The 26,393-nt window shown below is 44.6% G+C and overlaps 3 protein-coding genes across 5 annotated transcripts in view; 1 reads left to right on the forward strand and 2 right to left on the reverse strand.

Moving 5' to 3' along the window:
* Positions 1–8,540, reverse strand: part of PEX1 (peroxisomal biogenesis factor 1) — a 49,478-nt gene extending 40,938 nt beyond the window's left edge. For 2 of the 3 annotated variants that reach the window (XM_032782334.2, XM_032782332.2), the window contains exons 1-2: positions 8,300–8,535; positions 3,932–4,075 (exon numbers count right to left, since the gene is read on the reverse strand). In XM_032782334.2, coding sequence (XP_032638225.1) covers positions 3,932–4,075; positions 8,300–8,428 — 273 coding nt within the window. In that variant the 5' untranslated portion in view covers positions 8,429–8,535. Of the gene's footprint in view, positions 1–3,931; positions 4,076–8,299 lie in introns of all 3 variants that reach the window. The other variant, XM_032782333.2, reaches the window with a different exon arrangement.
* Positions 8,541–8,744: 204 nt separating this feature from the next.
* RBM48 (RNA binding motif protein 48) lies at positions 8,745–19,814 on the forward strand. Its single transcript, XM_032782335.2, has 5 exons — positions 8,745–8,895; positions 13,780–13,970; positions 14,233–14,378; positions 16,896–17,458; positions 19,616–19,814. The coding sequence occupies exons 1-5, from the start codon at positions 8,785–8,787 to the stop codon at positions 19,700–19,702; spliced, it is 1,098 nt and encodes a 365-aa protein (XP_032638226.1). The 5' UTR covers positions 8,745–8,784; the 3' UTR covers positions 19,703–19,814.
* A 290-nt stretch (positions 19,815–20,104) lies between these two features.
* CLXN (calaxin) overlaps positions 20,105–26,393 on the reverse strand; it is a 43,107-nt gene continuing 36,818 nt past the window's right edge. Inside the window, exons 5-6 of the mRNA XM_032782336.2 lie at positions 21,381–21,485; positions 20,105–20,187 (exon numbers count right to left, since the gene is read on the reverse strand). Of these exons, the coding sequence (XP_032638227.1) occupies positions 20,137–20,187; positions 21,381–21,485 (156 nt within the window). The 3' untranslated portion in view covers positions 20,105–20,136. The remainder of the gene's footprint in view (positions 20,188–21,380; positions 21,486–26,393) is intronic.

A 26,393-nucleotide genomic window follows, 5' to 3' on the forward strand; every position in this document is an offset into this window, starting at 1 on the left:
ATTACATTAACTACACCACTTAACACATTACTCCTGAGGGAATTCTGCACTAAAAAATTAAAGATTCAGCACCAAAAAAAAATATTTTGTGTACATTTTAAAATTCTGCAATTTTGTTGTCAATAAATAACTGTGGAAGCTCCAGTAGGCAGCAAAGGCCAGTGCTGTACAAAGGTAGGACATCACCCTGCAGCTCTCCCTCCCCAAAGGACAGGGGCTCGGTGGCAAGGCTGCACCCGGACCCTGACACAATGCAAGGGCCGGGCCTACCCCAGAAACACCCTGGAGCCCTGCCCTCTGTGCCAGCCACATCAGGTGTGGGCAGGCAGGCTCAGCCACGCAGGATCCAAGTGTGGATGGGCTTAGTGTGGAGAGATCTAGGTGAGGGATGAGAGGGTTCTGTGTGAGGCAATCTGGCTATGGGTAGCTCAGTGGGGGAGATGGAGGCACAAGGACTCCTTGTGGGGTTCTGGGTGCAGGAAAAATGAGACTCTGCAGGGGAACCGAGTGAAGATGGTTGGGGGTCGGCAGATAGGGTATGGGTGAGGGGGTCTGGGCTTGACAGGAGGGTCTGAGTGTGGAAGGGCTCTTCGGGGTGGTCCAGGTGCGGGAGGGGAGAGGGTATGGGACTCAGCAGGTTGGGGAATCGATGGTCCTGCTTAACCGGGGACCCCCAGCTGCTGCTGCTGAGGGGCACCACAAGCTGGGCTCCCACTTCCCATCAGCTTTCCTCTCCCCACTGCTGCCTATCCCTATTCCCCTTCCCTTTCCTCTTCCCCTGCCCCATCCCCCTCCTCTCACTCCTACATACCCCTCCCATATCTTACACCCCTTCTTTCCCCATTCCGTCTTCCCCCCATACCAGCACATAACCCCCATTTGCCCCACCACACCCTCTTGCACTGCCCCACTCCAACACTCACAATTGTACAGAAAACAGGAAGGCTCCCAGCACAGAGAATGGGGAGCATGACCAGCACTAGGACAGAATCAGCAGCTGGAACTGAACCCTCCTTCAGCCAGGCAGCTATGCACTGCCAGAAATGGCAGTGGCATGTGACCCCGCGTGCCCTCCCATTCCTCGCCTCTGTTTCTTGGGGCAGTGCCTCCCCAAATACACCTATTGGCATCCCCAGGCCAGCTGCTCCAGGTGCCAGAAAGCATGGGAGGTGAGTGAACTCCTGGCTTAGGGAGGCTAGCCCCTAACCCATCCCAGCCCCGACCCCTTCCACCCAAGGCTATGCCCCTTCCATGCCCACCAGAGCCCAGCCCTCACTGTGGCCACTGGCCCTTCCCCAGTCCCCGCCCCAGCTAGTGCCCTCAGCTCCCCCGGCCCCAGACTGCTGGGCAGCACGGCCCCAGCCTCTCCAGGCAGCGCCGGTGGGCCCAAGCCCAGATCGGCATGCCTGAACCTCCCTGGGGCGGCGCCGCCAGGCCTGATCCCTGGCATGCCCCAGCCTCCCCAGGCCCCAGCACCAGGAGGATGGGTGGCACGGTGCAACCCTGGGGGCACACTGTGACTCCAAGCCTGCCTGCCCCAGGTAACAGCAGGCAGGATGGGGCCTGGGGGTGGAGCATGGGCAGAAGGACATCAGGCTGTTTGGGAAGGCAACACCTTCCAGTGCCTACGATACCCACCACCCATGCCAGAAAACACACAGGCACGTGACCACTCGTGCAGCTTCTCTTTGCTTTCTCATCATTTTCTGCTGGGAAACTAAGAAATCTGCTGAGGGACCTGAATTCTGTGCCTGCTCAGAGGTGCAGAATTCCCCTAGGAGTAAAATATATTACGTGATTTCTTTTGTTCCATGCTTAGGCTATAGACCCCCACCTCTTCCTCTATAATCAACACAGCAGGTACAAAGTGAAAAGAAGTAACGACATCAATAATATTTTCAGTGGATTAACTATCAATCAAATTTCAAAGAACACCAAGAACATAGGAATCACCATAGGGGTTACAGAAATATTTAAAAAAACCTAACTAAAACCAAACAAAAACATAGCACACAGTTTCTGAATACACGTTTTTGAAATTTTGAATTAGCCTAAAAATACAGTGGGATTTGGAAAGCTCAAAAATATAAATAACTGTATACAGTTATATAAGGCAGAAGCAGTTGAAGAGCAGTTTTCCACTTGTAAGGAAAAATCACAGTTTTATGAGTGGGCTCACAGAAGCATCACTTCCACAGCACAACTTTCAGGAACTGGTCATCTCATTGCTATGAGCTGACCATCAGGAAGAATGCTGGGAGCTGATGTAGCTCAGGGAGAAACAAATTGTTTCAGAGAAGCTAGTCAATACAGAAAAAAATAAAGGGTGATTTTTACCAAAAGTTCCATTTGTCAAAGAGTAGCACTTTTCAAGAAACAGTACTGGCATCTTAACATTGTTTTCTTTATATAAGGTTCTCTTAAAATGAGGCAACTTTTAATCCTCTGTCCTCTGGGCAACTGCAGCTTTAAATCAGTTTTTCCAAAAGAAGCAATTGGCTTTACACCCTGCAGGATCCTAAAGTTTCAATGTATATAAAACAAATAAGAAATATCCTTTCCCTTCCATACAATAGTAAATAGAAGGGAATATTTATCATGGAATACTATTACTACAAATAAACACATGCTTCCTAAGGCAAAGGGATGGTGGGGCCATCTATTTTAATTTTTTCCTTTGGTAGGACAGAAGACTTTATTTAATGGCATCTTTTTTGGTGAGTTTTTTGCTAGGATCTGAAGGTTGCGTGTAAGGATTTTCTTCTGTAAGCTAGTAATTTCCAGATTTTAACAGGATAACTGTGGATTTATCTTAAATAAGCATAGATGTGTAAAAATCTGGCCATGACTACAGCTGGGGGGCAACAGTACCCTAATCTAGTTAGATCTCATCAGTAGAGCCAATATCATTATCTTGTGAACAGTAGGAAAATGGCAGATTTTCACAATATTCTATGGGCTACTTTTCTTAACTATTGTATCTAGAGTCAGAATAAAACAATTCCAGATGAGATTAAAATAACCACTCCAGCAGCTATACAATGTCATAAAAATTTTCCAGTTACTTCTGCTGTTGACCCAACAAGATGTTCTATAGTCCAGTGGCTGGATAACCATTAGCTTTCCAGTAATGATTTTTAAAAAGCAAACAAGTGGAGGTGCCACACTGCCTGATGTAAATGTTCCCTGCTGTGCCTTCTGTCTATAAATAAAGTTTATCATGTGTGAAATATACTTAGAACAGCTGTGTGTGAAGTAATACTTCTCTGCCCATATTAATTTAATTTTCCACCTGCTATAACCAAAACACTGTGCTGTTGAAAAGATTAACAGTCACATGATAGACAAAACTTTGACTGCATACTGTCTCCTGGGCACCTGTCCAACTTCTCTTTGTAACAGGAGTCACAAGAAGAACTATAGCACCTGGTCTAACAGTGAGGAAAGGCAGATCCTTTTACAGCAAATCTGCAACATGTGTGCAAAGGGAAATGAGTGCAAGTCTCAGGGCAGAAAGGATGTCAAATGAGTTAGGAATAAGTGCATAATTATAAACAAAATGACAAGAACTGAAGAAAACAAACAATTACCATGAGAAAATTCCAAACTTGTTTTATTTCTTTTAAATTATTCCTTTAAATTAACATTTCACGACATCCTCAGACTTCAATCCTGCAGAGACCTACCCAAATACTTAACTGTACACCCTGTAAGTATATCTATTGATTTCAGTGGGTAAATCTTTGCAGGACTGGGGCTTAAACCCCCACTCCTGCAATTTATTCCAGGTGAGAGGACACCTCTTACCACATACAGCCCCAGCGAAGACAGTGGGGATCTGTCTGCCTGCATGGAACAGGTTGCATGATTGGAGCCTAAACTGTAAAGCATTATTCCTTCAGAATTTTTTTTTTTAAAGTGCATTCCAAACCTGCTCTCCTTCTGCAATGCCAAGTTTCTCTGCTAAATGTCTGTTAATTTCAGCAATATTTTCACCATGGTGACCATGATGTCTGATTTCCATCCAACTCAAGAATATAGGCTGGTGACCCCAGGAGACTTTCACAGCTTGGCCCTGTTGATTTCAGAGAACAGAACAACATTAATATCAAACAATTTAAATTAAATTATCCTCATTCTGACTAACAATATAGACAAAATCTTCCATTTGATTACAAAATGAACAGAAGTGTGTAATTCGTTTCTGGATTTGTCATGCCCTATTTTAATGAATAATGTAGGATCTTAGCACTAGTAATACAGAAATACACTGTAATACACTGAATCATTGCAAATCTGAATAGGGCTCTCTGTGCAGGTGCAAGGGTTTGCCTATATATATCAGATGTGATCACTGGGGCCTTACTTTGATACATAATAGGAACATCAAGTAATGAAGGTGGAAAAAGAGGTTGACATGCACAAAAGGTTATGAATCTGTTTTGTACTCCAATATGAGCATCTTGTCAGTTCTCCTTTAAAGATTAATTTTAGGATGACCCTGTGCTGAATATGGGACAACAGATAAAATTATTTATATTCAAACAAATTCAATGGCAGTCGTATAAACGTTCAAATTAGCATCAAGTTGACTGAGTCCCCGTTGAAGAAATGCTGCGTAGTTGGATTCTTTTTATTTACCTTCTTACCTTTAAGACTTTAGAGGTCACATGGGATGGGGTGACATACACCTCCCTACCCGCCACCACACACACAGAGGAGGAGGGGTGATGTACACACTCCCATATACCTATCTCACACAGTGGGGTTGACCAACTGACTCGACCCTCCCTGCCTGGCGCTCTTCAACTTCTGTGCTTGGCTGGGCCCCCAGGATGGACCCACCTCTCCTGGTACCTGGCACCACGTCTTCCCGAGACAACTCATGAGGGAGGCATGCAGGGCCACATGCCCTCTCCCACTCCGCAGATTTCTGCCAGGGTTCACACCAGAATGTGGCCAGCAGCAACATTTTGGCACTGTGCAGGAGGGAAGGGATGGGAGCTGCTTCCAGCCGCAGGGCAGAAGAAGTGCGGGTACAGCACCAGCAGGAAGTGGTTAAGCCCTAAGGATGCATTGTGCACCAGGGCCCAGAAAACCTGACTGCAGGAACTTCAGCGAACCCAGCCAGAAAGGTGACTCAGCAGAGGAGGGTGCTTAGGGGACGGAGCTGCCCCTTGCTCCCTGAGGGCAGGACCCAGAGGAAGAGGTGGGCAAAGAGAGTGCTAAGCTCCTGCCCTGGGGGGTATTGTGGAACCTGAGGGTTTGGGGCATGAACAGGCTGGAAATCACTTCCCCCCACCACTCCAGAGTTTAGCTGAGAGGCGGAGAGGCTTGCCTGTGCTAACACTGCGCAGGGCTTTGGCACATGTAGGGCTCAGCTCCTCCTGGCCAGCACTCCGGGCCAGAGGGTATTGGGCTTTCCCAGGGTGCCAGTGCCCAGTGCCCAGAGGCAGTGGGGGAAGGAAGAAGCCTGCTAGCCTGGTGAGCTGAGCACTCCAACCAGGGGCTGGTTCTCCACACAGTGCTGGGAGCGCCCCACTGAAGGCGAATATGGAGGAGCAGTAGGGCTGGGGGAGTGAAGGGGCAAAGCAGGGAGAGAACAGCAAGAGGGCAAGCATGTAAAGGGCTGATGGGTGGACAGCAGAGTTGACATGTAACCAGCCACCGCTGGCGCCTGCCTGCACTCACCAACCATCGCAGCTCACAGGAAGGCTTAAATGTGGGACTGTCCCTTTAAAAACAGGACATCTGGTCACCCATTAATGTAGATTCTACCAAGCAATTGTTGGAGTGTGGAAAATGTACAGATGTGGGATATTAGGAGGGATTTGGATAAGCACAGGCAGATTGTCTGGCATTAGGAATCAGGAATAACATTCCAGATTACAATTTGGGGGGGAAAGGGACACGTGGAGGGTTGTATCGTGTCAAAAACATGATATGATGCCACATTTATTTTGTTTCACTGGACAAGTCAACAAGAGTTAAAGGTAACTTGACAGAAAGTTATTTATATTGTCAGCTACTATGTTTCTTGTACCTTCCTCTGAAGGATCAGCTATTGATTACTGTCACAGGCAGGATACTGAATTAGATGTCTCAGGGATCTGATCTAGTATATATTCCTGGTCCTAACATCAGGGATGCCCAAAGTCCTCTCTAAGTCCTTGTAAATTTCAGAGTGGATGGTAGCAACTCTACCCAATAGTGATTCCAGAAACCTGTCGACCACAAGAGTCCTGGTTTGATTTTTGGCTGTGATAACAGAGAGCACACAACAAAGTCTAGACTCTGGATGGATGGGAGATTTTGTCAACTGGCCAAAGGGACCCTAGTCCAAACATGGCCCCTATCCTGAATTCTTTGGGATTACCATGGTCTAAGCATGGCTTGCACATAACACAGCTTCATGGACTTCACATTGTGCGTTGCCCAACAAGACATTGTCATGTCAGCCTAGAATATTACAGGCTTGGGGCACCTCACCACCACAAGGGGATGCTAGCAGTGAGGGGCTCTGGTGGCAATGGGAGGGTGAGGGCATTGTGAGAGGGCACTGACAACAATCGGGGGCTATCGCTGGTGGTGGGGAGTGTCGCGAAGGGGTATCACTGGCATCAAGGGGGTGCTGCTGGAATCAAGAGGGGCATTGTGACAAGGCACTAGTGTTGAAGAGGGGCCTCGGAGGCATCAAGGGCAGTGCTGCTAGCATTGTAGGGGCATTGAATAGGGCATTGTGAGGGGCACTGGTGTTGCGAGGTGCATTGCTGGTGTCAAGGAGGATTGGTGCGAGGGGTCACTGACATCACAAGGAAGTACTTGTCTTGAAGGGGTGTTGCTGGCACTGAGAAAGAGCGTCATGAGGGGATACTGGCATCAGGGTGTGTTGTGGATATTGAGGGGTGCATTGTGGGGGACTGATGCAAGGGGGTGCTCGCCTAGATATAGGGCATCATGATGGGATGTGAGTGATCACCATGACGGGGTGATGGCATGGGGTGTTGCTTACATCAAGAGGGACATTGTGAGGGGGCACTGGCATTGAGGGGGTCAATGGTGAAGTTGAGTGGGGTGTTGTGAGACAATGCTGGAAGGGGCCATTAGAGGCATTGCTCGTGTTAAGGGCCTCCTTGTAAGGAGGCACTAGTGTCAGTGAGTATTGTAAGGAGGTGCTGATATAGGGGGGTGTTGCTGGCAATGGGAATGTCAGCAGGTGCTGGCATGCGGGGACATCATGAGGAGGTGCTGGCATCACAGGGCATTGCTGGCAAGGAGGGGGAGCATTGTGAGGAGCTGCTGCCATTGAGAAGGAGTCACTGGCACTAGGGGATGTTGTGAGGAGGTGTTGGCATCAGGGTGTCATTGCTGGCATCAGGGATCATCATGAGGAAGTACCTGCATCAGGGGGCATTGCCACCATCAAGGGGGCATTGTGGGCAGTGCTGGCATCGGGTGGTGTCACTGGCACTGCAGGGGGTATCAGTGGTGAAGGGGTGTTGTGAGGTGGTGCCGGTACTGGAGATTGTCGCTGGCATAAGGTGCTAGCATGGGGGAGTTGCTGCCGGGGGGGGCATCTTGAGGAGTTGCTGGCATCGGCGGGACAGTGTGAGGAAGCGCTGGCATTGGGGGACGTTGCTGGCACTGCAGACAGTGAGGAGGAACTGGCATCGTGGCATCAGGCACTGGATTTAGACAGCATCACTGGCACTGGGCGTGTCACTGCCTCTGGGGCATTGTGAGGACATGTTGGCATCGGGGCATATTGTGAGGAGGTGCTGGCAATAGTAGGGCATCACTGGCATTAGGAGATGTAGTGAGGAGGTGCTGATATTGAGGCATTACTGGCACTGGGGGGCCTTGTGAGGCGATGTTAGCTTTAGGGGGCGTTGCTGGCATTGTGGAGTGTCACTGGCACGAAGTGGAAGGGTTGTGAAGGGGCGCTGGCACTGGGGTCATCACTGGCATCAGGGGGCATCATGAGGAGCTGCTGGTGTCGGGGTGTCACTGACATGGAGGGGGAGCGTCATGGGGCGGGTGTCGGGGGTATCAGGGGGGGCTCGATGTCGCCATGGCAGTGGGATGCTGGCAGGGACGGGGGGCGGGGGTAGTGCCGCTGTCACAGTAGCGATGGGGGGAGACCGGCCGGCCGGCCGCCGGGAGGGGTGAAGCCCGGAGAGGTGCAGGAGGGCGCATCGCTGCCACCCCAGTGACAGGATGCTGGTGGGGAGAGGGGACGGGACTCTGCAATGAGCCGCTCCGAGGGGCCCCTCCGCCCAGAGGGGGCCCACCCCGGTACCTGCTGCAGCCGAAGGTGGGAGAGCAGCGCAGGAGGCAGGTGCAGGAAGCAGTCCCGGGCGCCGCTGAAGGCGACAGTCACAGCAGCACCTCCCGCGCCTCCTCCGCCGGGGTAGCCGCTGCCCCACATAATGGCCGCAGCACCTAACCCCGGGGCGCCCCAGTAGCATCGGGTGTCCACTCCACGCTTAAGTAGAGAAAAGGAAGGAAGCACCAGCTCTCAGTACCTTGCCCCCCACCCTCCTGCGGTATTGGTATGGCCCATCACAGGCCAATGAGAGTGCGTACCACACTCACCCGCTTTCTCTGATTGGCTGTTCTCTCGAGGGATTCTGTTGGTGCTGTCTGGCCCGTCGAAAGCTCTCTTGTACTTCCCCGCCCGGAGCCAATGAGAGCTCGGCAAACGCTCCCCTTTTCTGCGATTGGCTGTTTTCTCGGGGAGCAGCTAGTGCTGCCTGGTTGTGGCGCGCGGGGGAAGGTGGGAAGATGGCGGCGCCTGGCGATGGAGTTGGGGGCGTCTGTAAACATCACGCGCAGCAGAACGTTTGCGACTCGCGCGCCAAGTACCGAGAGGGGCGCAGGCCCCGCGCAGTGAAGGTGGGACCGGCGGGGCGGGGCGGGCTCTGGGTGGCTGCTTCCAGCAAGTTGTGTGTGGCGGGTCGTGGTCAGACGGGAACCGGTCGCCGACTTCCGCTCAGCCGGGAAACCTGCGCCACGGGGGTTAGGCCTGGTGGAGCCTCTGGGTGTCCTGCCGTAAATGCCCTCACCCGCCCCCGGGTACGGAACACAGCCCGGCCTGCCGCTCCTCAGTCGCCGGGACGCAGCCCAGGAACCCCTGGAGCGCAGCAGGTTACGAGCCGCTCTTGCCGCCGCCCCGTCCTCTCTGGTCCGAATGCTGCAGCGGCGGGAACTGTTAATAACTCTGTCCCAGTTCCGAACAAAGCCCTCCCCGACAATGCCATGGCACCCCGCCGCCCCCCCTCGACGCTGCCATGGCACCCTGAGCCACCTCCCAGCGGGGGCTCAGCCCTAGCTCCCTAGCGGGATGTGGGTGCACTTCACGTATTTATTTATATAGCAGCCAAATGCCGCAGTCTGCTGGGGGGCGGGGGGAAGAGGCACGCTGTAGGATGATGCAGGATTTACAGGATTACAAATCACCCCTCACACACAGGTCATGGCTACACTGGTGCTTTACAGCACTGCAACTTTCGCACTCAAGGGTGTGAAAAAAACACCCCCCTGAGCGCTGCAAGATACAGCGCTGTAAAGCCTAAGTGTAAACAGTGCCGCAGTGCTGGGAGCACTGCAAGCTACACCCATAGAGGATGTGGAGTACGTGCAACACTGGGAGAGCTCTCTCCCAGCGCTGGCGCTGCGACCACACTCGCACTTCAAAGCGCTGGCACGGCACTGTACACACACTGTACACACACTGACCTACTTAGCACTGGCTGGAAATTGATGAGGTTTCAGTCTGGTAAAAACTGATATAACACTTGCCCCCAAATTGGTTAGCAACCTCTTGATTGATTAACGTGTGTGTATCTGTCATTACAATAAACATCAATTTGTTCAGACCACAGTTTACCTCCCCTTTTTACACAAACCTGGTGGTATTGTGAATGTGAATCATTAACGTCAGGAATGTTCAGTCATGAAACTATAGAAAACTTTATTCACATTGAAGGAAACCCCACACTATTTGAAAATTCCACTTGTACTATTTTAGTTTTGGGCCTTTAGATATTTTGTTATGCACTGAGAAAGCCCATTACCATTCAGTTAAATCATGGATTGTAGAAAACAAAAATGGAAAGATTTATTCATTTATCTTGTCTTGAAAGGTTGAGTACAATGCATACAAATCCAGGGTCCAATCCTGCAAACATGTATGTAATTTTATTCACATAATGGGACTACTCATATGAATGAAGTTATTCTTGTTTTTGTAGTATCAGAATTATAAAATGCGATTTTGAAAGTTGGTTAAACTTGAGATCTAAATATTCCAACCGTATCCCTTGTCAGCGTATTATAAAAGCTAATTAAATCATATTTAGTGAATATCTATGATTAACTAAAGGCTATTTGAAGAAAGCTGCTGGGTTTCAAAATAGTTTTCATTGTGTTTTTTGTTTGTTTCGGAAATATACGTGGTTCTTCTTATGTGGAATCTTCATTACTGGAGGTTTGCAAGCATGGTAGCCTATTCTGTATGATCCTCTGCTAATCTCTGTGGATGAATAGGTCTGTCGATCCATGCATGAGATCACACTGTCTATCCAAGATCTTTTTTTTCTGTCTTGTGCTCTTCTGTCATCAGCTTTACCTTGCAGTGCCTGTAAACATGCATCACCTACTGAACCTCTTAAAATATGCCCTGCAAGTCAAAGCTTTTAATAGGATCTCTAATTAGATTTTGCTGAGTTCCAATCATCTGCAGTACTACTTTGTTGGTTACGGGGTCTATCCATGATTTTTTTCTATAACACCATAATTCAAAGGATTGTAGTTTCTTTATTATTGATTGTTTGAATATCCATGTTTCATAGCTGTAATTTAACAGACCAAATATAAGTTCTGAAGATTTGGAACTTAGTCTTCAGATGTATGTCCTTTCTCATCAGATGGTTATTCTTCCAGAATGTCTCTTTCACTCCTGCTATTCTGGTGTTGACTTTAGTATCCAGTCTTCCAGAAGTGATGCTTCCTAAGTAGCAATAATTTCTCAGTTGCTGTACAGCATTGTCATTAACTGGAATCTTGCTTGTTTTGCCAGGATTCTTGTATACCACCATAGTTTTTGTTTTGTCTAGAGCTGAACGTGGACCATATTCTTTGCCATATTTGTACATAATTTCCACTAACTTCATCAGACCTAGTTCTAAATGAGCCAACAGCACTGTGTCAGCTGCACAGGAAATGTTATTAACCTGTTTTCCATTACTTTTAATATTTCTGTTTTGTCAATTAAACAGTCACTATAAATGTTGAATAAAATTGGTGTCATTATACAGCTTTGGCTTACTCCTCTCCTGATATCCATTTCGTTTTCATCTTCCATTATAATTGCCTTCTGATTCCAGTATAATTGTTATATGACTCAAAGTTCATATCTGTCAGTTCTTATACTTAATATATTGAGCAATATGTAGTGATAGATTGAGTCAAATACTTTTTGGAAGTCAGTTAAGCACAAGTATACTGTTTTCCCCATTTCAGTTGATTTTTCTAATATGATCTTCATTATTGTGCCCTTTGTAGGTGTGAAATGATATTGTTGTTCACTTATTTCCTTACCAATCCCTGCTGCCTTGTGGACTGTCTTTTGGCTAGAGGCTAGGGTTCCAACCTGAAAAAAATGGCTGCACTTGATTCTTGAGGCCCTTGTGGAGTATTAGTACCAAAGTTGTCATAATCACCCAATTTAACGTCCCTCAACTGCCTTGCAATCTGACTGGCCCTTGGTGTGAACCACTGCCCTGCATAGCGAGACATGTGAAACTGGTGACCACAGGAATGTTAAGGGGACTGAATCAACTCAGGAAGCACCCAATGTATGTGGACAAATAGAAAGGTGAAATGTTACAATAGGATTGAGATGTTCTGTATAGGTTGAGATGACTTTGTCACAAGTCTTCTGAGCAGCAAAGAATACAGAGTTATCAGTGCAGGTGGATTGTGAACTGGGAAAGGAATGGTAATTATGGTAGATAGAACTATAGCTGAAAGGACTGAATAAGTGAATCTGTCATCTGGACCTGTAAAGACAATAGCAATAAAAGCATGTCCAATGATTATTCAAATATATGTCCCAAGAAACTACAGATTCTGAAGAGGATGTCGAAGCAATGGAAATCAGTGGTGAAAAGAAAGAAATACATCTCTACCCCGATATAACGTGACCCAATATAACAGAAATTTGGATATAACACGGTAAAGCAGCGCTCCAGGGGGGTGGGACTGCACGCTCTGGCGGATCAAAGCAAGTTCGATATAATGCATTTTCACCTATAACGCAGTAAGATTTTTTGGCGCCCAAGGACAGCGTTATATCAGGGTAGAGGTGTAGTGGTAATTCTTATCGGAGACTGGAAAAATGGAAGTGGAAGAAGGCCAACTGTCACAGATATTATTTGATGCCAGTGAAAGAAATGACAGAGAAGAAAGATTGAGATTTTTGAGAGACACGTGGTCTCATTAGCTGCAGTCCTTATTTTCAACAAAAAGAAAGCACAAAACATACATAAGAATTACCAGGAGGGATGAATAAAAACCAAAATTGATTTGATCATGATCACCCATAGGTCTAGAAATTGTATTAGGAAGAGAAGATTATGCTAAGCACAGATTGTGGATCAGATCATAGATTGATAATGAAAAGACAGAATATCAAACTGAAAAAGTTACACGAAGTCAAATACCTTGAAGCTCTGAGGAATTAGGAGACGGAAGTTGCTACAAAGAAGTGTTGTGGATCATTAATGCAAATAAAGACCAGGTGACTTGGGATTGTCTGAAAGATGCTATAAAAAATCTGCAGATAAACCTGTATGGTAGAAGTTACTAGCTAAGACATCCCATGGGTAACAGAAAAAATCATTGCTCTGGTGTATGAGAGAAGGAAAGTAAAAACAGTGATCAACAACAGAAAGAGGAATACTGAAGACTACATGGGTCATGCATTCAGAAAGCTTCTTGAAAGACTCACTGACAATGCATTGTGACCTTTAACTGTAATGAGTTTAGCGGATTTAAATATGGATTGAGCAGATGTGGAGCTCTTCATGGAATATATTCCTCATTATGCAACAGAATCAGAATGATCTCTAATCCTGCAAAACCTGCTGAATGGGGAAAACCTGTTTTATTCAGAATATCTTGTATCTAATGCTTCCCCAATGCACATGTGCTATACGATCACTGCACTTGCAGAACAGTCTGCTCTTAGTATGACACTTTACAGAGTCATGTTGTTTCTCTCACTGGGGATCCTTTATTTTCCCCATGTAAATTCCAAATGTTTCTAACCAAGAAAGATGCAACAGGAATAATTTCTTTTAGTTTGCCAGTGCTACATGATAATTGTCCAGAAAATCAGCTGTTCATTGTTGCAAGGAATTTGCAATGTACTGGCTAGACTATGGCACTGCTCATTCCTGGATCAGACCTGCTCAAAAATAAGCCCTAACTCAAGTGGTAGACACCTGCTTTTGGATCAGAATGATTGAGTTCTATCCCCACTTGCTGATGAGGAGGTCCTTGTTGACTATGGAATTCTTCCAAATTCCTGTTGGGGTCCTACAGTACTCCAAGCTCAAAATCAAAAGGGTAGATGTTTTAAAATTTTTGAAGCTCTAAGAGGGTTTTAGGTCGAATCGATAATATAAGAAAATTTCTTGAGCTGTTTGAAAATGGTATTTTATGTTTTATTGCAAGAGAAGTGTGAATGTATTTAAATGTTTTTATTTCTTTCAGGTGTATACTGTCAACTTGGAATCTCGTTATTTGCTAATACAGGGAGTTCCTGCTTTGGGCGTTATGAAGGAATTAGTGGAACAATTTGCATTATATGGTGCCATTGAAGAGTACAATGCTTTAGATGAGTATCCAGCAGAACAATTTACAGAAGTTTATCTTATCAAATTCCAAAAATTACAGAGTGCAAGGTATTGCAATAGATAATATCTGTCTAGAATCTCTGGTGTCTTAGTATTGGTAAATATCTTGAGATTGAAGTAAAATATTCATCCCACATAAATATATTTGGTACATACAAGAGTGTTGTGTTCTCCTCACTGTGTTGCAACTGAAACATTTATTGCAAACAGAGATCAAGAGAATCAGTGATCCTCAAATATGTTTGTTAAAATGTGAACTGTGATAACACTGAATTAATGTAACATTTGAATACAATTTCCTTTCGTTTAGGGTAGCCAAGAGAAAACTGGATGAACGGAGTTTCTTTGGTAGTTTGCTTCATGTGTGTTATGCTCCAGAATTTGAAACAGTCCAAGAGACTAGGGAGAAGCTGCAAGACAGGAGAAAGTATATTGCAAGAGCAACAAGTAATAAAGGTTTGTAATTGGACACCCTATTGAAAGTTTAAAGAATCACTTTTGTTGTGGATATGTTTTGGCAAAGTAAAAATGTCTACTCTTATGGTTAATTGTTCATCTTTACTTTGCTGCAAAACATGCATATCTGTCTTCAGTACTTTAAGAGCAGAATGGAAAGGTACCTCAATGTTCAGTGGATTCTAAATGATCAAAGCCACACAAAAGATGGTGAATGGGGGAATAAGATATGCACAGGTTTTAACGCTTCTGTTTCCCTGGTTTTCATTGTGTGCGATCTCATTTATCGGAAATGTAAGCATGGCTAAGAAACATGAGGTGATTCTTATCCCAATTCTGACCCCTTTATGCAGCTTAAAAGGGCTGGAATGATGTAAACAGGCCCTAAAAATCATGGATCCACCAAGGAGTGAATTCCCCCACTGCAGGGACTGGTGATGGAGATAGTGGGGGTGGGATATGTCAATGGTGGAGCTGCAGCATGAAGCGCTGTAGAGATTGCACACAGTGTTGTAGCCCATAGGACAGCCCCAGGAGTTACTGAAACTTAGATAGCCTCACCCCGAACAGCCTAGATTGGAAGGGCACAAAATTGATTTAAAGCCACATTAACCAGTCACATTCCCTCTCCCTCCACCTTCGAGCTGTGAGTTCTGTGCTGCATCTCCAAGAAGCACACCACATAATCTCATCCCTAGATTTTATAAAGCGTTTAGGGTCCATGTGTTTCATATATTGCCACTGTAGGCTCAGATGCTTTGGTTCTGACTGGGTAAAATAATGGCACCAGTGAACTTCTGCAGTATAATTGAAAGAGGAAATATGTATTCTGTGTAAACTGTCAGGAACACATTGTCTAGGCTTTCTGAACTCTAGTGATTTCACACTTACTAATAATCATGAATAAGGTTAAGATTTTGTCATGGTTATTTTTAGTAAAAGTCACAGACAGGTCATGGGCAATACACAAAAATTCAGGGGAGCCCGTAACTTGTCTGTGACTTTACTAAAAATAACAGAGGCAGGGCTGGGGTAGAAATGACAGCTGGAGTCCCATGGTCTGGGACTGACAGGCCAAGCCGCACTGCCATGTTGGGAGGATGGGTGACACAGCCATGTGGAGGCATATCGCACAGGCTCCATCCCAGCTACACTGCTCCAGCCCTGGCCAAAGGCGCTGAGGGGCATGTGGACAGCCCTTGAGGGGAGCATGGCCCTGGCTGCATTCTCGGCCACAGGGCAGGAGCGCACAGCCCCAGCTGCAACCATGGCTGTGGGATGGTGTGCACAGCCCCGGCTGCAGCAACGGAGGGTGTGCACAGCTCCAGCCCCAGCGGAAGCTCTGGTGGGGAGGGCATGAAGTCCTGGTTCCAGCCCAGCCACATGGAGAGGAATGTCACACAGTCCTGGCTCCAGCCAGCTGTAGGGAAGAGGAGCATAGGTCCAGCTCCAGTGACAGCTGCAGCCATGCAAGGCAGGGGCGTACAATCCTGGCTCCAGCTGCGTCTCCAGCCCTGACTTCAGCTGCTGATAGCTGAAGCTGAAGAAGTCAGGGAGGTCAGGTAAAGTCACGGAATCCGTTCCTGCCATGTCCACATCGTATCCTTAATCATGAACTACAATTGCTGTGGCAATCAGCACTTTCACACTTAATGGAATGAAGTCTGGATTGCCAGAAAGATAATGCAAGTGAATTAATGTTAAGCAGTGAAATATTAAACTTCATAGGACTAATTTAATACGCCATCAAAAACAATGTAAAGAGAATTTTAACATTGCAGTTAAGCACCTGCATCAGGAGATGTCAAAGTTAAGGTTGCTCCCTCCTTCTGCCTCTGTATTATGATTAGATTTGGAAGGATTATATTTTTGTTGGTAAATGTCAGTAAAAACTGAGTTCACTATACACACACAAAATATTTCCATTGATGATGATCAAAATGTACAGCTAGGCAAAGTAAGAAAAGTGCTGCATGAGAACTTAGAGTTTAAGGATATTTACTGTGTGTATTTCAATATGTGATGATAGTTTGTATTGTAAGGATTATAAAGCTTTAACTTTTTGAATCTCAATAATCTGTCACTATATAATTACTGTCTGACCCCTCCCATAATTTCCTGCAACTGTGAAAATTTAAATTGAGAATCTAAAAATTCTTAAAAATAAACCAATATTATCGATCAAAATTATGATACAGTCTTTAATCACATGAACTCATACCATTTAAAAAGTTGGGAAAATGGTTTGCTTTCCTCCTTTCGCAAAAACTGCTGAAATGTTTTTGCTCAAAATTTCCAGTATAATTAATAATCAAGCAGAAGCCATGTCTGGAAAAGAGTTTGAAAGGTGAAACTTTTGAAAAATGAGTAACTGAAACTTGAGGTTAGACTGGAACTGGCTATAAAATCTTGACTCTAGTGGTCAGCTTCACTTTAATTCAGCTATGGTAAATAAATGCTTTATTATATATAATTTAGAGAAGTTATATAATAATCAACTCTCTCTTTGTGTTAAAGTTCATTTTGTGGTAAAGAAGATACAGGAGCCTAAAAAAACTGTTTCAAAGAACTCAGAACATAACTTTCAACCAGAAACCTTAGGATTCAGTGCAGTGGATGCAAACATTGGGAACTGGGATCCATCTGCATGTTGTCCTTACCAGCCATCTTGTGAATTTTCATCAAGAAACACAGCATGTCCTTCAGGAGGTCACTTTCAGAGGGTGTTGGCATTCCCTCAATATGTCAGTAACTGTGCTGAAACTTCTGAATCCTTTTGTCAAAGTAAACCTTTGACTCGAAGTGCACAACAGGGGGGATATACCAACACACCAGTTTCTCTTGTGCTGCAAAGAAAAGTTCCTTCTGATAATGGAATTGGGAGATTTATGCCCCGAACAACTCAACTGCAAGAGCGAAAGAGAAAGAGAGACCAAGGCAATCAAATTGACTTCATTGGAGTAGACTCAGATAGTACCAAAGTCATTATTGGTCCACAGCTACCAGAAATACCAAAAGTGGACATGGATGATGATTCATTGAATACTTCAGCAAGTTTAATTCGAAATAAACTTACAGAGGTATGCTCTCTTAAAACAAAACAAAACAAAAAAACCTTCTAATTTTGATTTTCAAACATATGTTTATATTCTCATTCATTAAAAATTGGTTTAAAGTTTATTTATGGGGCCATACAGGAGCTTACCTCAACATATAGGATATTTTCCCAGCAATTTGATAATAATGGGGCCTAATTCTGAGAAGTACGAGCACCCATAATGCCCATTGAAGTCAGTCACAGGTTCTCGTCTCCTCTCAGGATCAGGCCAAATGTCAAAAAAGCACCTAAAACCAAAGTGTTTTTTTTAACCCTCTAATCATAATACTTTGATTCATTTTGATACCCACTTTGTGCTGTTGAAGTATTTTCATTTTATACAGTTTTGTTTTTTATGCCTCTGTCAGTTTTGGAAATAAAAGTAACATCAAGGTACTGCTCATTTTCCATATTCATTCATTCTCCCCACATACCTCACTTTTCCTTGCAGTTGAGAGTATCTAAAGCAGCTGACCTCATATTTGGATTTGAGGTCTTCATAATGTTGGACTTAGACTCTGAAGAATTTAACACAGTCTTGTTTATGGCAGACTGCATGGCATCATTTAAATCTCTGCTGTCTGATTTAGTTTGAATTCATTTTGAATGAAACAAAAGCATACAGATGCTGTGAACTGTCTTACTAGAATTTCCTTTTGTTTGCCTTTTAATTATTTGAAACTTATTTATATCTTCTTCATTGATGTTGCAAACTGCCTCAGGTGAAATATTTTATCTGAACAGCTATATTACCATCAGGGGTTCAGGATTATTTTAATTTTCTGCGAACAGTAAAGGGGTTAAACAAATAGGAAAGCTTAAGCTAGCTCCGGTGCTGAAGTTACGCAAAAATATAGTTAGAATTGCCAATTCTAAATTAATGAATAAATAAATGGACTGATAGATTAGTCTGTCTTCCTCCAATTAATATGATTAAATGAGATCTAAAGGAAACATTCTGGGAAATCAGTTTGCCTGATATTAGAGCTTAATGGATACCTTTCCACATTTCTTTGGAGACTATAAGGGACTGGCATGAAACAAACCAATGTTTTGACAAAATATTTGGGTTCATTTTATTCCAAACTACCTACTTTATTCCTGATTTCAAAATGCAAAAAGCATTCCTTCTTGGAATGTACAACTTTTAAAATGCAGTTTAGTAATGGCTGTTTAGGGCCAGATGCTGATACTTGTACTCACATTTCAGTTCACAAGTGGACTAATTTACTTCTGTAGATACTACCTGTAGCTTTACGCCAACTCTTGATTCAAAATGAACAAACATTTTCAGTTTCAGAGTTTACACTGATATTGCTGCACTTAGATTGCAGGTTGTATGCAGTCTGGCAGTCGAATTTGAAGAAAAGCATTTGTAAACTAAACAAACTTGTTATGGAATCAGAGATTAAATGTGGCCCTCCAAATGCCATGTGTAGAGTCACTTTTCATAGTACAGTAGCCCTTTAATCAGAACTGTAATACTGTAAGGTAACGTGCACTAGTAAACATTTTTCTTTTACTAATATACTATTGTATTTAGTAGGCTTAAGTTAAGACAATCAAGAAACACAGACCACTACCTTCAATACAGAAAGCTATGTAGATTTGAAGGGGCTCAACTGCAACTAAATTGCTAAATCAATTAATGACTCACACATCACCTTAAAAAAAACAACCCACTTTATTCTAAAGCACTTGTTCTTTTTCCATATTACAGTTTTAGTTGCAGGTGGCTAAATTATACTTTGACATTCCTCTATTGTTGATGCACATAATGAAAGTGTACAACATTCTATCATTACCAAACCTTCAAAATCAATTATTTGTTAAAATACAGCAAGTTGTAGGTTTCTGATTCACTTGCTTGTTGATGCTGTACTGTGTTCCCAGTATTCCATATTGTCATTCTAAGAATTAAAAATGTTCTTTAATTTGTCTTTGTGCATAACATTCACTTACAACTCTGTGTGGTGGAAAGTCTGTAATACAATTGGAATGAACAAATACTGTACACTGTACTGCTTCTAAAATTCAAATACTGAAGTTACATAAACATCTAGGGACATTGATTCTAAAAGCAACAGAAGCAGGAATAATTACAATTTACTGATTTTGGACTTTTTCCTTTTTAAACTAGGTAGCAGTTTCTGTTCCAAAATCATTTGGGGAAAAGCCTGAGGATACTCAAACAAAGCAACCGCTAAAGCAGAGAAGAAGAATATAGATATCCCTGGCAGCATCTTTGATGATCATCTGCGTTTAAAGGATGTAATTTCAATTGTTTTTTATTTTTGTAATGTCAAAGGTAAAGAAATATTAAAATTGTCTGTATATTATGTATTTTCTAGCAGTAGCATAAACATTCCTGATTATAAATCTTGTATTTTTTGACATTCAATTAAACAAATGTCTAATTAGTAGCATTCTTGTATCTCAGTAGCCAGACACACAGATAATATTTTATACCTCATGAAACACTAACTCCTTTAAAAGCCATTTGTTATCCTCTTACCCATTTTTTCAGTAGCAGGTATACTGAAGTTAAGGAATGCCGAGATGCAGTATTAAAGTAAGAGTTCTGACTTGCTGCTGTTTTTACTGTCTTAAGAAAACTGATGCAGAGAAACTGTCTTTTACTGCAGTTTTCCAGTAGCAGAGCTACATATCACCAGTTTCTCGGAATGCCTGCATTTCAAATGCCATGCTGCTCTATAAAAGAAAGAAGACACAACATGACAAAATAGTTGTAAAATAAAATAAGTTAGTTAAACTAGTTTAAGAAAGGATGAAAGGTATTCAGAAAATAATAGTGCTAAATTGAGGCTTGTAAGAGTAAACAAATGACTGAACATTTGAAAACATCTTTCCAGTTCCTCAGATGCCACCTGGCACTTTGATAATGGAAATTAAATGTAAATAGCTTCATGGCTGAGAACTTAAGTCAGAACATTCAAAGTGATGTATCCTTTGGGAAACCAAAGGATACTTATATATAGTTATAACCAGATATACTACTACTGGGAATATCCTGATTTTTGAACATCTGAAGTTAAAAGCAAAGGCTGCATTGAGAATGGTGTCCTGCCTTCGCTTAAGAAAAATAAAAATAATGAGGTGCTTGTGTTGGTGGGTTGTTTTTTAATGCTACAGGACAATAAAGAGCATATCCAAACTTCTTCTGGGACTGCAACTGCAGGGTAATATGCACTAGAGTGTTCTCGTTTTCTACTGGAGCCCTGGTTTCCCTTTTAAAAACGTACATGTTTGTAGGGCACAGTACACAAAGCATAGAAGCTGCGAGCATGTAACAGTTGATCTGAATCTTCAACAAGACCATGGTTTAATAACGAGAGCAGAGTAGGAGTTAGTCTGGATTTTCAGTCCAATTTTGTCACCAACTGTATATGAAGTTGGACAAGTCACTTAACTGTCTAATGCCTTTGGTTCCCCTATCTCTAAAATTAAGATAAATACTACAGCTGGGCAGAGGATAGTAGTAATGCTAATCCTCTTTCATGATGGATTTCAAAAGTTGGTTTTGTTCTGAGGAAAACAGAATCCAAGCTCTTCCTGAGCTGCCTGGTGAGCAGTTCTGGGAATTGGGGCTGTGGAGGAGCCAGGCTCCTAAGAGCCCCAGCACTGGGACAGTGTGCTTGGCTGGCTGTCCTGGGCGGGGATCCTGGAAGCCCTGGAGCTGCAAGGAAGTGTTTGTGTAGGTTTTCCTATGATAGACAGACATAAATCCAGCATGGGCACATGAATATCTTACAACTGGAGATCTGGAAATTCTCAAAGAACTGTGAATGTATGTATTGTGTTAAGCTTTCAAGGCAATAATTAGGCTGACGGGCAGTATTGTCCCAAGTTATTTAATTTTTTTACATGCAAAAATGATTTAATACCTTGATGTCTGGCAAACATGGTCCAAATGCTTCCAAGAGAAGATTTTCATCTCTTACAGCTTTTTCAAAATCTGTGTAAGAGAGCTTGCCATCATGATCATAGTCCTAGGAAAGGAGGATAAGCATTATTGGTCAAAAGCGGTTACTTACCTTACAGTAACTGTGCTAATGCTATAAAATAATTTAATCTTTGAGTGACTGTCGAGTTGGATTCCATTCTTGGCGTGTATGCATACATGATCAGATTCATTTGGCCAGCAGTTTCTGTTGGGGGGCCTCACTTGCACCCTATATGTTCTCATATCCCCCACTTGATTGCATAAAGGGCAGAGTTGGCCAACTGTCATGAGCTGGCCTGTCTTTGGCCAACACAGAATCTCAGAGGAATAGGAATCCAGAGTAGCAGGGAAGGAAAGCCCATCATGGAATCTGTATGGACAGTACATCTCAAAGAACCACAGTTACTATAAAGTAAAATACTTGTTCTAGGAATTGTCCACATGAATTCCACTTTTGGTAATTAATATGCAGTGCTCTGATTGCTTTGAGATGGGTTTTAGGAGTCCTGTTTAAACAGGACAGCTCTACCAACACAGGTGTTCACTCTGGAAGCCTCTAGCAAAGAAGAGCATTTTATAAATATGTGGTGTGAACTCCGCATAGCTGCCTTACAAATTTCAGAAACAGGGACATTCTTCTAACTGGCAGCAGAGGCTGCCTGAGCTCTAATGGAATGAGCTCTAAGGTGACTAGGTAAATCTAACTTGGCTAGCTTATGATGCTTTCTTATACAAGTGGAGACCCATTTTGTTAATCTCTGTAAGGATACAGTCTGACCTGTAACTCTCTCAGTCTAGGTGTGTTCTTCAATGATTTTGACCTGTTAAGGTAGTGTAATAATGACCTTACTACATCACATGTGTGATGTTTAGCTTCCTCCACATTTGAGTGAGAAAACTGGGAGATGAATTGGTTCATGTGGAAGTCTGACACAACTTTGGGCAGCAACCTGGCATGAAGCCTGAGAGTGACCCTGTCCTTATGAAACACTTTATAAGGGAGAGCCGCCCTGAGAGTTCCTACTCTTCAAGCTGATGCAATAATGGTTACTAAAAAGGCAGGCTTCATAGACAGGGAAAATCTAGGGAACAGGCTGCTAAGGGCTCAAAGTGGGAGAGGGGCAATCATCCTTGCTAATACTATACTGAAGTCACAAGAAGGAGAGGGGCTTCTGACCTGGAGAAAAAAACATGGGTTAGTCCCTTAAGGAATCTCACAACTGTACAGTGAGAAGGCCCTGGATAGGAGGGTGATGTACAGAGATTGCTGATAGATGGACCTTTATGGAACTAATAGAAAGAGTGGTTTCAGGGTTAATAAATACTCCAGTATTGCTTGAAATTGGTGTTGTCAAAAGGAGACAGCTGTGATTCTGAAATGCACAATTGAAAACCTTTTCTACTTAGCTGTATAAGTTAGTCTAGTTCAGGGGTCGGCAACGTGACACGCGAGCCGATTTTGAGCAGCACGCAGCCGCCTGCCGCAGTCCTGGCCCCCCAGCCCCACTCAGCGCCCCCGCCCTGCCGCCCACCGCTCTCCCCTGTAGGGGCTGGAGGCACAAGCTTGATTCTGTGGCAGCCTAGCTTCCCCTTCCCCTGCTTCTTCCCCCAGCGTGGTGCTTTCCTGCCCCGCCCCCTCTCCATCCCTGCGCCAATCAGCAGATGGCCCTAGCAAGGGGGAGGGGGGAAGAGCGGCAGCCTGTATGCAGCTACATAGAAGATGCAGAGAGAGGCAGGAACGGAGCCTTGGGGAAGGGGGGGAACAGGGCATATTTCCAGGCCCCTGCCCTGAGCTGCTCAGGGCAGGGAGCACCCCTACAAACCGAGTACCCCAGCCCCCTGTCCTGATCCCCGAACACACACTCAGCTTTCTGCCCTGAAGCCCCCATACTCCCCAGCCCTCTGCCCTGACCCTTGAACCCCCCCCACCCAGCCTTTTGCTCTGCACCCCCTATACCCCCAGCCCTCTGCCCTGACCCCACCACACACACTCAGCTTTCTGCCCTGCAGCTCCCATACCCCCCAGCCCTCTGCCCTGACCCCACCACACACACTCAGCTTTCTGCCCTGCAGCTCCCATACCCCCCAGCCCTCTGCCCTGACCCCACCACACACACTCAGCTTTCTGCCCTGCAGCTCCCATACCCCCCAGTCCTCTGCCCTGACCCTTGAACTCCCCCACACACCCAGCCTTCTGCCCTGCACCCTCCACACCCCTCAGCCCTGAACCCCCCCACACCCATCCCTCTGCCCTGCACCCGCCCCACACACACCCAGCCCTCTGTCCTGACCCCCCCACACACACCCAGCCTTCTGCCCTACACCCGCACACACCCCAGCCCTCTGCCCTGACCCGTGAACCTCCCCTAACCAGGTCTGGGGTCCCGGCCGCAGGCCCTGCTCAGTCCACTGCCGGCCTAGGTGAACAGAACCCCAGGCTGGCAGTGAGCTGAGCAGGCTGGCGCGTAAGATCAGCACTTTAATTTTAAAGGACGCTTCTTAAACATTTTGAAAACATTGTTTACTTTACATACAATAGTTTAGTTATATAACAGACTTATAGAAAGAGACCTTCTAAAAATGTTAAAATGTATTACTGGCCCGCGACACCGTAAATTAGAGTGAATAAATGAAGACTCGGCACAGCACTTCTGAAAGGTTGCCGACCCCTGGTCTAGTTGAATCTTTCCTGCTTTGGAACAGACTGTACTGAACTCCAACTAAACAGCTTCTTTCAATGGATGTGATCAGCCAGCATTCAGGCTGTAAAATGTAACAATGCTGGGTCCTGTAGTATGAGCTGATCATTGTTCTGCCAAACTCAGGCAACATACCTGGTTGAGAGGTTCACCAGATTTGAATACCAGAACTGCCTAGCCCATGCTGGGGCTATACTGATCATCAATCCAGCATCTTGTCTCAGGACACTCTATCATCCTCAGGTGTTTCCAAGTTTGTTGTTGTAGGGAGAGCGAGGTACCATCATGATGTCATTTCCCCCTTTTGTATCTTCTTCACACTTGCTGGAAAGCTCTTTTGCTGTAACCTGGGTCAAACAGTTCCCATTGAGTAGTGCTATCTCAGAGGTTTCTGTTGTACACAGTGCTTGGGGTAATCCTTGTGCTTGTGTGCATTTCCTCAATAAGTCATTGACACTGTTTGGCCTTTTTACTTTTGTACCTAAAAGGCTGCGTGGGGATGTTTTCAACCTCACAACATGTTTCAGTAACACATACATAGCCAAACTTCATAATTCCACATACAACAATAGACATACAATCCAACAAGATATTCATGTCTAGCAGATTAAGACTTTTAGAATGATACAAGGCATACTTTGTACAAAACATATCCCAATTACCTGACAGCGGAGAGTATTGGGGTGCCTGCGTGTCATAAACTGTTAACAAATTCCAAACAGCTGGAAGATACCAGCCCAGTAGCATGATCTAGTAACTAATGCATCAAGTCCAGAGCCTAATGGCTTCCTGACAGAATGGAAATGATGTAGCTCCTCCTTGTCTGTTGACATAATGCATAGCTGTTGTGTTGTCTGTCAGCATTTGGATTGTGGATCCCTGGAGTAGAGTGAAGAATGCTTTGACTTACAGGCAAATGGCTATGAGTTCAAGGATGCTTATGTGTATATAAGGTTCTTGAGGGAACGACAGACCCTGTGGCTGAAAGTGATGTAGGTGAGGCCCCCCTACCAATCCCTGAGTAGAGGTATCTGTCACCTGTCTTGGTATGTAGAAGTGCAGAGAAGGGTACTCCCTTGTCCACCCGAAATGAATTTTTCCACCACTTTCTGAGGGACCGTGACCAACATATTTGTGTGGTCTCTGCTGGATAGTTACACTGATTTCAATCACCCTTGTATGCAGCATAGGTGAAGTTTGGCAAACTGACTCACATATGTGCATGAGGCCATCTGTCCCAGAAGTCTGAGGCATGCTCTTACCAATGTCTCTGGGTGAGATACAGCCTGGTCCATGAGGTTCATTATAGTTTGGGATCTCATGGAAGGTAACCTCTTGTCAACCCAGACTCTAACATGGCTTCTATAAACTCTATGCTTTGAGTTGGAGTAAGTGTGGATTTTTCTCTGGCTTTGAGGCACAGTGAGGCAAGGAGCTTTAAGGCCACTTGAATTGCATTGATCATTTGCTGGTGCGATCTTCTTTGGATCAACCAGTTGTTGATACAGATAGATCTGGATCCCCTTTTTCCTTAGATAGGCTGCCAAGCACTTGGTAGATACCCTTGGTACGGTGGAAAGACCCAAGGGCAGGACCTTGTACTGATAGTAAGATGAATTTGAGGTACTCCAGATGAATGGATATGTGAAAATATGCATCCTGAAGGTCAACTGCCAGGAACTAGTCTTCAGAATCTAATGAGGGAATTATAGAGGCCAGAGTCACAATCCTGAACTTGAAATGACAGATGAATTTGTTGAGATAGCAGTGGTTCAGAATGAGACATCAACCTTTCTTCCTCGGGATGAGAAAAGAATGGGAATATCCGCCCCCCCCTTATCCTGAACTCTAAAAACACCTCCTCCACAGCTCTGAGATGTAGAAAGGGATTCCACTTATTGTTTCAACAGTATCTGGTCCCTTAAAATGGATGGGAGGAGGGGATAGGAAGAGATGAAACTAGATTCAGCAATTTCCAGGACACATTAGTCTGAGGTGACAGTCTAGGCTTCCCAAAAATAAAAAGGTGGTTGCCAAAGGGGTCTGTGGAAGGGAAGCGATCCTTGAGAAGTTCTGTCAGGCTCTCAACACTAATATCAAACCTGCTGCCTTGTGGAAGATGCAGATTGTGCAGAAGTGGAGGAAGAGGCAGAAGATCATTGTTGATGGAACCTCTCCTTTTTTATTGGTGGTTCCTCTAAGGCTGATAATAGTAATGGGAAGAGAGATTTTGTCTGACAGAAGACTGATCTTAT

The sequence above is a fragment of the Chelonoidis abingdonii genome, chromosome 2 (genome assembly GCF_003597395.2).
Source record: "Chelonoidis abingdonii isolate Lonesome George chromosome 2, CheloAbing_2.0, whole genome shotgun sequence".
Classification (NCBI taxonomy): Eukaryota; Metazoa; Chordata; order Testudines; family Testudinidae; genus Chelonoidis; species Chelonoidis abingdonii.